A 10,609-nucleotide genomic window follows, 5' to 3' on the forward strand; every position below is an offset into this window, starting at 1 on the left:
AAAAAAAAAAAAAAAAAAGCAAAGCGGGGCTGACATCATCGAGTGAGGAGGACAGAGTAGGTGAGATTGGTTTTCTTGTGTGATAAGGGTGATGAGAGAAGAAGGGATGCACTTGGGGTTCAGGGCTTCTGTTCTGGCAGAAAGGAGTTAGGATCTCTTCTAGGGGGCAATGTAATCACTGGGCCAAGATGCTGAGGGAGGGAGCAGGATTAAGGTTGGAACTTATGTAGATGCAAGACAAGGCCTGCTTTCCTGTGCAAAGACAGAGGACTACAGCAAAATGGACTGGAGCTGCCCCTCTAGAAGGGCTGTGCATGCTCTTATTTGCCCTAGTCCCTGCCACTCCCTATTGTCATTGAGCCTAGCCACGTTAGGATTTGAGGCTCCTCTTTTTAGAGGAATTAAATAGCTTGGGGTGCTGCCCAGCTCTGAGGGTGTCCATCCAGTAGCTGCCTCCTTGGTCACCATCTGCATCAGTTCTGCCCCTCCCCCACCTCTGCCCTCAGAGTGTTCCTCTTCGTGGATCCTGAGCTGGTGTCTGCCTCCGTATGCAGTGCCCTGCTCCTGGAGATAGAGGCGGCCCAGGAGCAGCAGACGCCAGAGGCCTGCATGCGCCACGTGGTCTCCCATGCCCTGCAGGCAGCTCTGGGGGAGGCCTGCCAGGCAGGTGCCCTGCACCGGAAGCTGCAGGTAAATCCCCACCCCAGCCCCTGTGGGTTTCAGCCCAGGTCCCTGCACATTCACGCCAATCATTCACTCTACTTGTCCCCCGTCTCCTGTTTTATATGACTTTTCCTCCCCTAAAACAAAAATTAATATGCTTTTACTAAAGAAAATCTGAAAAATGCAGACAAGCTGAAGAAGAAAATATAACCTTTAACCCAGACATGATAGCAATGAACATGTTTTCATAGTTCACAAATGTGACAATAATAATTATGAGTCACTGTTTATTGAACACCTAGTGTGTTCCAGAAGCTGTGTTAGATACTTTACATTTATTGCATTTCAAAATTCTCCCTTCAACATTGCAACATAGATAAAATTGTTATCATCTACATTTATAGATGGGGAAACTAAAGCACAGAGATATTGATAATCTACTCACGGTCACACAGAGGCAAAGTGCCTGAGCCAGGACTTGAACCCAGATCTTACTGATGTTGAGCTTATGTTCAAATACTTTCCAGCTTCCCCAGCTCCTTTTTAACCAAATTGTGTAAATGGTTGTAGATTCTGCATGTGCATTCAGGCATATATATGAGCACACATGTGTCTTTGAAGGGCTCATTTTCCTGTGCCATCGGAAATACTGCCAGATGGAAATATTTTCCTTGAAAAACATGTACTTCTAAAGGTTGCACGGTGTTCTCTCTTATGAATGTGCTGATATTTATTCAACTAGTGCCCCAATCTTGTTGTTAAGTGTTTAGTTTATTTCCAACACTTACTTTCTAGCTTTTCTCTCTGACTCAGCCTCAGCCCCTATACATGGCCCAAGAAATCCTGTAGGTTGGAGATTTTCTGGCCGAGGGTTGATACCAGGTACTAGACTTTTGGTTCGGGGAGGACTGCTGCCTGTAAGAGGTGACTTTCTGTGGGGTGATGTGGAGGAAGCTGCTAGAAGGCTGGACCTGACAGCTAGGACTCTGAGTGGCTATGACTCAGGGCTGTGGTACTGCCTGGGGGGTGCCAGGCACCCACAAAGGGGAGTTTTCTCAAGGGTTCAGCCATCTCCAGCTTGTCCAGCCCCAGGAAGCGGGGGAGTCAGCCCCTGTCCCCAGCCCATGACTCAGACCCTGCTTTGCCCTTCAAAATGCACTGGACTCATTGCTTTTCTTCCTGTTTTCTATCTAGAATCCTCCACAGTCTGAACCTTAATCCTTGCTTTAGAAGGTCTGTCCTTTAGTGTATGGCTATGTCCCTCCTCAAACCATTTCTATTGTTTTTTGTCATCCTCTTTGTCAAAGAGCACCTTCCCTATACCTAGAATACCACTGCTTTGTGGTTGTCCGCCTGCTTGGACTTATCAAGGGTTCTTGACTCATTCTCCCCACCCAACCATCCTTGACTTCTCTCCTTTCATAGCAGCCCCTGTAGGTGTTTGCAGCACACATCACATGTTGGAGAATGTCACCACCCCTGCTAACTCCTACCTTAGGCCTCATCTTAGTTTCAGCACACACATATGGCCCCTAATGCGGGATACTGTCCTCTCTCCCTGCAACTGGCCATGACTCTCAGGAAGCTGGGGAAAGAGAGGACTTTTCCCGACTCAGCATTTGTCTGCTAACTCGGCACTTCCCAGTGCCCTTTCTTCAGCTCCAGTGGTTGTTTCTAGCTCACAGAATGGGCCATGGTGTAGGCTTAAGACAGGCATCATTTTGATACAACCAAGTCAAATGTGTAAGAGCACTGATTTTTGTTACTCATTGATGTGAGAAATAGACAATCCATCCCCAAGATTCACACCATCCCCCAGTTGGAGGAAGCTGGGTTTTGGAATAGGGTTAAGAATGAGGTTGGGCTTGAGGGTAGCACGAGGTCAGGAATGGGGCAGGGTTTGAGGCTGGACCTCACAGCTCTGTTGCACATATTATTTTGCAATGAAAAAAGAAATACTGAAAGTAAAACCTGTATTTTTTTAGGTGTAGTCAAACTGTTATATCCTCCCCTCCCACCTCACTTTATCCAGAGCCCACTGCTCTGGATCTTGATTTTTATAGAGAATTTGGGGAAGGTGCAGAAGGAGAGCAAGAGGGATTATGGAGAAGTCATTGTCTATCTGAAATTAAAGACCCTTGAAAGCTTAGCATTAGAGGGGCCCTCACAGTCCCCTGGTAACCCTCATTGGATGAACATCAGCCTGGCCTGGGGTTCCCCAGCTTTTGTTGACCACCACTCCTCACACCCCTGAGACTCAGTCTCCTTCTCTGGAATTCTACCTATTGAAGCAAATTTAGGGGTGTCATTGCCAATCACCTGCCTAGCAGGTAGGACTTATATGACTGTCAGGACATATTCTGTGAACTGGGGGGTTGGTCTGAGACCCAGATGGGGAGTAGATTGGTCTCTGTGCATGTCCTGGGACTAGCTGACCAGGTCCCAGACTGGGAGGTCAGGCTGGGACACCCCATCTCTCTGACCCTTTGTATGGTATTCTGGATACTGGAGATGGGGGTGTCTCAAGGTAGATGTGCTCCACATGAGGTCAGGAGAGCAAGGACCAGGGCAGGCTTCTTTGCTAAGCCTTGAAGTCAGGGATCTCCAGAGAGATGTGGCAACCAGGCCAAGGAAGGGAGTCAGAAGACACAGCTGTCTTGTGGGTTGGCAATGTAACCTTAAACCAGTTGCTGCTTTTCAAGATTAGGGTCTAATTTTCCTCTTGTTCCCATGCCTTCATTCTACTGAGCTCCAGAGCCAGCTCTGCCCACAGCCTCTCCTCTTCGCAGCTCACTGCATGCCATTCTTATACCCACTCAGGCATGAAACCTTGGGACAGACCCTTTCTATAGCTTCCACCTTTGAATGTGGGCAGAATCAAGCCATTTCCCATCGCCTCACCTGCCACCATGCTGGCTTCAGTGCCTTCTGGCCCCCCTGCTCCTACTCTGGCCCCCTGCCTCTCTGATCCATTCTCAAACTTGTCGCTACTAACACATGAGTCAAATCATGCCAGGTGTCTACTCTACCACCCCCATGTTTCCCTTTGTGGAAATTTCTAAGCAGTAGGTTTACTGGGGACGCCACAGTGGGGTGTGAAGGGTGTGAAGGGTGCAAGATTGTGTGCAGGGACAAAGAAGGCTATTGTGTAGATGCTGGGTCTATGGCAAGTCTGGAGCTGAGCTGGCTTTTAGAGACATTTGGAATTAGGGTGAGGGGGTAAGGCCTTTATGCCTCCACATCCACTATGTACTGGATGTGGACTGTCCCCAGGAAAAGGGCATGTCCTGAAGAGGTGGCTTTCTTCCACTGAATGTGATTTTGGAACTCAGCTGAGCACTCTGGCTGCCAGTTCTCCTAGCAGCAGGGCTAAGGAGTGCCTCAGATCTGAAGGTGGGATCTGGTCACTGCCACAGTATCTACAACAGCACCTCACTCAGAGTCAAAGCCAAAGTTATTATGGTGGTCTACAAGACTCTTATGATCTTCCCCAGTCTACATTTCCTCTCCCATTCATCTCCTGTACTCCTCTTCTCATTTTCTCTGCTCTGGGGACACAGGCCTCTTTATTGCTCTCAAATACATCTGGCATACTTGTGCCCCAGGGCCTTTGCACATACTGTTCCCTATGCTTAAAATGTTATCTCAGACATCAGCAGGGCTCACCCCTTTACTTCTTTTAAGTCAACACTTCAAGTCACCTTCTCAGTGAGGCCTCCCAGACCACACAATCTTAATATTCAGCCTCTCCCTTAAATTCCACATCCTCCTTCTCTGCTTTATTTTCTCTTTAGCACGTATCATTACATATCATACTATAAATTTTACTTGTCTGGTTTATCACCTGCCCCCCCCCACCATAAGTTCCATTAAGACAGGAATTTTTCTCTGTTTTGTTCACTGCTGTCTCAACAGAACCTAGAATATGAACAAAACAGACAAAAATCCCTGCCTTCCTGGAATTCACATTCTAATGGGGGCAGAATGTTCATCCAAATGCTGGTGATGCTTTAGAGGGGTGGGTGGCAGTGGCCATCTCCACCCTTCCAGGTTACAGATGTTTGAAGCCACCAGCTGTCTCCCCGGATCGGAGTGTGAGGGGCTAAAGGGCCCCCACCTGCAGGTAGCATCAGGTAACAGCTGTGTTAGGGCAGGAGCGGACCTTGGATGTGAGGTCCAGAAGCCTTTTCAGGAAGCTCTCGCCTGGCCTCCAAGGGTAGAGGGGAGGTGCCACCCAGGGCTGCCATGAGCCTGCAGACTTGGGTGGGAGCTGGGGTCCGTGGGTGCTGGGCTGCGACCTAGGCTCTGACGCTCTTCGACAGACCAGCTCACGCTGTACCCTCGAGCACTATTTCCACGCCGTGGTGACAGCCGTGGAGCAGTTGGCCAGCGAGGCCAGCCCGAGCAGGGCAGAACATCTGGAGAGGCTGGAGGAGATTTACTGTTCGCTGCTGGGGCCCGCGGCCGCCGCGAGAGGGCGCTGCGACGGTAAGAGGCAGGGGCCAGATGGGACCCCTGGAGGGGCCAGGCCGAGCAGCGCCTCAGGCGGCTCCAGAGAGCAACTCTGGACCTGTGCTGAGTCCGCGTGGTGCAGGAGGGGCGGGACACATGGCAGCTCCTCTGGGCCTGGGGGACTCGGCTAAGAAGATGGGTAATTTGGTCAGGATAACAGTTGACACCTACAGAGCACTTACTAGCCTCAGCTTCCTGTTCTAAGCACCTTAAATATATTTCACATCTGTATTAACTCAACTAATCCTCACAGTAAAACTTAGGAAATAGAAACTATTATTACCCCCATTTTACAGAGGAGAAAACTGAGTTAGAAAGAGGTTAAAATTCAAATCCAGGCTGTCTAGTTCTTCACCACTCTGCTGCAGTAACCAAAGTCCATCTACAAGAGCACCTAATATACAGATGAGTCGACGGCATTTGTACCTGGTATCACCGCTCTTTGTTCCACACCCCTCCTTTATGAGACAAGGCCATACACTGTTGGGAAGCTCCATGTGGATGGGGAATCTGAAATAACCTATAGCACTGTCCTAAATAGTATTTTCCTGGCTGTTGTGGGTCCTGCTTCATGGTCACCCAAAGTACCCATGGAATGTGTCAGCCTGCACGTCCCAGAACACGTGGTCACTGACTATGCACCTATAGTTACAAGACACGGGGTTAAGGATTGGAAACCATGGACAGAGGTCAGCGTCCTAGCCTTGAGTGTTTCAGCTTGGCAGCCCAGGCTAGGTGGAGGCTGCAGAAGTCAGGGTGAGGTGGGCAGAACATCCCCAGCCTACAGACTCCATCTTCTCGGCTTTATTCTGTACTGCCTTTGATCACCATGTGGAAATGGCTGTTCATGAAGCTGGAACAAGCCCTGGGCCCAAGGTGGCTTTGCTATCCTTGGGTACTACTTGCTAACACCCAGCAGTAACTCTGCAGGGACCAGGATAGACCATCTGGGCCAGGCCCCAAGCCATATCCAGGGGCACCTGTCTCACGTACACGTGCCCTGTGTATCTTAATGACCACCTGGCATTCTGTTGAGTCCCTGTGGCTATAGGGGGTCGTATGGGACAGTGATTACAAGCACAGTGTGTGGGTAAAAGCATGGACTCTGCAGCCAGGCTAACTGGGCTCAAATCCTACCTCTGCCACTTACTCTGTGTCCTTGGAGGCAGTTATTTAACCTCTCTGTGCCCTGGTTCTGTCCCTGATTATTGAGGGACAATTTTAATTTATGAGGGATATAATAATGTTACCTGTCACATGGGGTCACTGGCAGGATCCAGAGAAATGATTACAATGTGGACCAGGTGAGTAGAGGGGACCTGGCAGGTCTAAGGTCTGCTGGGAGGAAGTGACCACCCCACGGACCACTGGAGAGGTCAGGATTCTAGAAGGAAGAGCAGGAAGAGGGGTCAGTCCTGGTCTTTCCCCTGAACTAACCAGGCTCCCTGCTGGCCCTGGGCTTAGCTGATGAGGTCTCATAAGTGTCTCTTACATAGTAGACATCAATTAAGTGTCTACTGTGTGCAGGATACCAGAAGCAGTGCCGAGAAAGACAGAAGTCATTCCAGCTTCATCTGGATGCAGGCAGGGCTGTTCACAGAACAGTGGGAAGCCCTCCTGGCTGCAGCCAGGGCTGGGGACCAGAGCCAGCCTGGGAGAATAGGTTGGAAAGGGCCTTGTTAGCTGGTTTGTGATAGCTCCTAAGAGCTGGCCTGGGAGGTTTGTTTGTGGGAAAGCTGCCAGGCATTCTTGGGCAGGGAAGGGACAGCTGTGTTGGTCCCTAGGTGAGCTGGTGTTGGCATAGATGGAAAAACAGACTCCACAGACCAGCTGTGGGAGGGAAGGGGTCCCTGCCACCCCACCGGGTCTCCCACGGGAGCCGGGTGGGGCAGGGAGGGCAGAAGAAGGTCCCACATCCCTCTCCTTCATGGTTTCCACAGCCTCCTCCTTTCTGCAGGTGACCCCATCCAAGACCGGCCACCTGGCATCCCGTTGCCCAGCCCCTGCATCACCTTCCACCTGTGGGCCGGCGAGGAGCAGCTCTGTACGTGGCCGGGCTGTCTGTCCACTCCTCTGTGGGGCTGGCTGGAAACGGGGTACCTGCTGCCTTGTGTGCATAGTGTGTCTGTGTGTGTGTACATGTCTGTGTCTCTGTGTGTATCTGTGTCTGCGTGTCTGTATATCTGTATCTGTCCGTGTGTTTGTGTCTGTGTGTATTTGTGCCTTCTGTGGGGACCTGTCTGGATTCGGGTAGGGCACTGCCACCCTCACATGCCCTGACTGCCCTGACAGTCCCGTTCTGTCCCACCCAGGGAAGGAGTTGGTGCTCTTCCTCCGCCCGCGGTCCCAGCTGCGCCTCAGCGCTGACTTGGAGGCCTTGGATCTCCAGGGTCTCCGGCCAGACCGGGAACTGGCCCGGGTGTCTGTGCTGTCCACTGACAGTGGCATTGAGCGAGACCTTCCCTCAGGGGCTGATGAACCACTTGCCCCTGGCAGTCCTGAGATGGAGCGTGCCGGGCTGCAGCGCAAAGGGGGCATCAAGAAACGTGCGTGGCCCCCACACTTCTTGATGCCTGGCAGCTGGGACGGGCCCCCTGGGCTGCACCGCAGGACAGGCAGGCCCAGCGGGGATGGGGAACTGCTGCCCGGCGTCTCTCGGCTTCACACAGCGCGGGTGCTGGTGCTGGGGGATGACAGGATGCTGGGGCGCCTGGCCCAGGCTTACTACAGACTCCGGTAGGACCCCAGGGTGGGAATGGGGGAGGGGGCTGGCAGGGGGAGCAGGGGGCCTTGGCACAGGCTGGTGAAGGATCAAGGAGAGGCAGGAGAGGGTCAAAGGCAGAGGCCAGGGAGGAACAAGGGAGGACCCTGCAATATCCCCCATGTGCAGCCACCCAGAGCACCGTGCTCACTGCCACCCGGCGTTAGTCCCTGTGTCCTCATCACCACCCCACAAGACTGTCACTACTCTGCCCATGTCATAGGTGAGAACAGAGCTCAGAGAGCTGACACAGACAGCCCAAAGCCGAGAAATAGAGTGATAAATGGCAGAGCCGGGAGGCAGTGAGTCTGTTAGAAGCCAACACCGCTCTTACCCCTGTGCTTTCCTGCCCACTGCCAGGAAACGGGAGACCCAGAAGTTCTGCCTCACCCCCAGGCTCAGCCTGCAGCTCTACTACATCCCTGTGCTGGCGCCTCAGGTGACTGAGAGATGGTGGGGGTTGTGGGCGGGAGAACAGGGGCGGGGCTGGGCAGGGGAACACCTGTAGCCTGGTGTCCCTGGTGTCCCTGGCCCAGGGACTGGAACCACTATCCTGAGATTGTGGTGCTGGGAGAGACCTCCAGGGTCTTCTGTCTCAAAAACCACAGATGAGGGGATCTGGGGGCTGGATGTGGCCAAAGATAGGCCCTTCAGGGTGGTGCCCTGCTCATTGCTGTTTTCCGTAATGGAGTTAGTTGCAAACTGCTTCTCAAATATGGGATGCTCTCTTTCTCTCTCTCCACACACACACACACACACACCTCCTGAGATCACATAAGAGGAAATTCCCAGCAGTGGAAGCCCACTCATCTAGTGGAGGAGATGTAGCCACACTTCCAGGCTTTACACTGGCCACACATGAACCTTTTCCCCTCCTTCTCCTCCTATGACAAAGACACAAAGGATCTGGCTAGCCCCACCCCCCTGAGAAGTTCCTAACTTCTGCTGTGGCCTTGTCTCTGGGCCCCACCGCTTACACCTATGGGGGAGCAGTGGGTCAAAGCAATACTTGTTTCTCCCCTTTTAAGTCTAGTGATCATTTTCCATGACCCTGGAAAGTGGCCCTCAGCAAAGGGTATTTCAGCTTCATCTGAGTTTATAGATCAGAACAATAATCTTATGTGCAGAGATGGAGGCCCCAAGAGGTTAAATGATTTGACCACATTCACAAAGCCTAGGCCCATGGCACCTGGGGCCCCTCTGGCCAGAAGAGAGTGCCAGAGACAGGGTCGGACAACTCTTCTCCTCTGCTTATCCCCAGGAGCCCGCAGTATCCAGGCAGCTGGAGCTGGGAGAGCTGGCCGCCTTCCTGGGCCGCGCAGACCGGTGGTATGAGAGCACAGTCAACACCCTGTGCCCGGCCATTCACAAGCTGGCTGAGATGGTAGGGACAGCAAGGGCCCCACGTGGGAAGGGGGCTCAGAGGGTGAGCAGAGGGGGACTGAAGACAGCACTGGGCAGGGAGGTGGAATCGGGGGTGGAGAGGGCTGTTTTGCAGATATTGCCCTTGACCCCTGACTCTATCAAGAGTCCCAGAGGTAAGGTGAAGCAAAAGGGAACGTGAGAGGGGAGCCCTAGCTGGGTCATGGTTTGAATTTACTCAGAGCACTTACCAAGCACTTACCCTGGACCAGACCAGCATGGAAAAACCAAAGTAAAATATTCCAGAGGCCAGTTACATACCTTCTTCCGTGAGCCTCTGCTGATCACTTTCTACTGATTGTTAATAGCTGACGTTTTCTGAGGACTTACTGTGTGCCGGGCACTATTCTAAGCACTCTCGGGAAGGATTGGCTCATTCCACTCTCTTCACAGCCCAGAGGAAGGTGCTGTCATCAGCAGCTGCCATTGTCACCATTTTACAGACCAAGCAGCCGAGGTGTAGAGATTAGGTAGTTGGCCTGAAGTGACAGAATGAGTGGGCATCTCCACTCATCCACAAACCACACCGCAGCAACGGCCAGCAGTGGGGAGGGAACTCGTCCTTCACTGATCTGAAGGGGCTTTCCTAAATTAAGAGAATTGTACCCTTTTTGCTATCCTACCTGTTGCAGTTTTTCCACTTTATAACTTGCCTGCCATTTTTTTTGACTTGCAAAGTTTACTATTTTATGTAGCCAGACATCGCACTTTATTCATTATGGCTTCTGCCTCCGGAGTCCTGCTTTGAAAGGTCTAATCAATATTCACTGATAATTGACTCTAACACTTTTCCTGTCCCTATTTTTACATTTAAATAATTAGCTCACTGGCAATTAATTTTAGTGTTTGGTATGAAGTATGTAATTTTGTTTTGTTTCAAATGTTTAGCTAGTTGCCCTAAAGCTATTTATTGCATAAACCATTTTGCCTCGCCAATTTGAAATGCCACTTCTATCCTTTACTAAGCTCTTATATATGCCTAAATTTATTTTTGGATACTTGTTCTCGCTATTCATTTCTATCCAAATTGACACTTTTATATTTCTCTATCTGGCAGTAAGCCTACCCCACTACTCTTCTTTTTCAAACCTCTTCAGACTATACTTGTTTATTTAATCTTTTCTGATAAACATCAGACTTCCATTTCAAGTTTTCTTTTTTTTTTATTTTTTCAGTACTTTTGAGATTTTGATTGAAATTTTGGAAGAGAATTAGTATCTTTGGCATATTAAGATTTTTCTCTCTCGGCTC

General features: G+C 50.9%; 1 protein-coding gene across 1 annotated transcript in view; it reads left to right on the forward strand.

Annotated features, from left to right (window-relative positions):
• Positions 1-10,609, forward strand: part of PIK3R6 (phosphoinositide-3-kinase regulatory subunit 6) — a 42,370-nt gene that overhangs the window by 8,642 nt on the left and 23,119 nt on the right. The window contains exons 7-12 of the mRNA XM_003791099.3: positions 507-690; positions 4,986-5,151; positions 7,133-7,219; positions 7,488-7,911; positions 8,297-8,375; positions 9,198-9,320. Of these exons, the coding sequence (XP_003791147.1) occupies positions 507-690; positions 4,986-5,151; positions 7,133-7,219; positions 7,488-7,911; positions 8,297-8,375; positions 9,198-9,320 (1,063 nt within the window). The remainder of the gene's footprint in view (positions 1-506; positions 691-4,985; positions 5,152-7,132; positions 7,220-7,487; positions 7,912-8,296; positions 8,376-9,197; positions 9,321-10,609) is intronic.

Source organism: Otolemur garnettii, unplaced genomic scaffold, assembly GCF_000181295.1.
Source record: "Otolemur garnettii isolate 467f Iridium unplaced genomic scaffold, OtoGar3 scaffold00046, whole genome shotgun sequence".
NCBI lineage: Eukaryota > Metazoa > Chordata > Mammalia > Primates > Galagidae > Otolemur > Otolemur garnettii.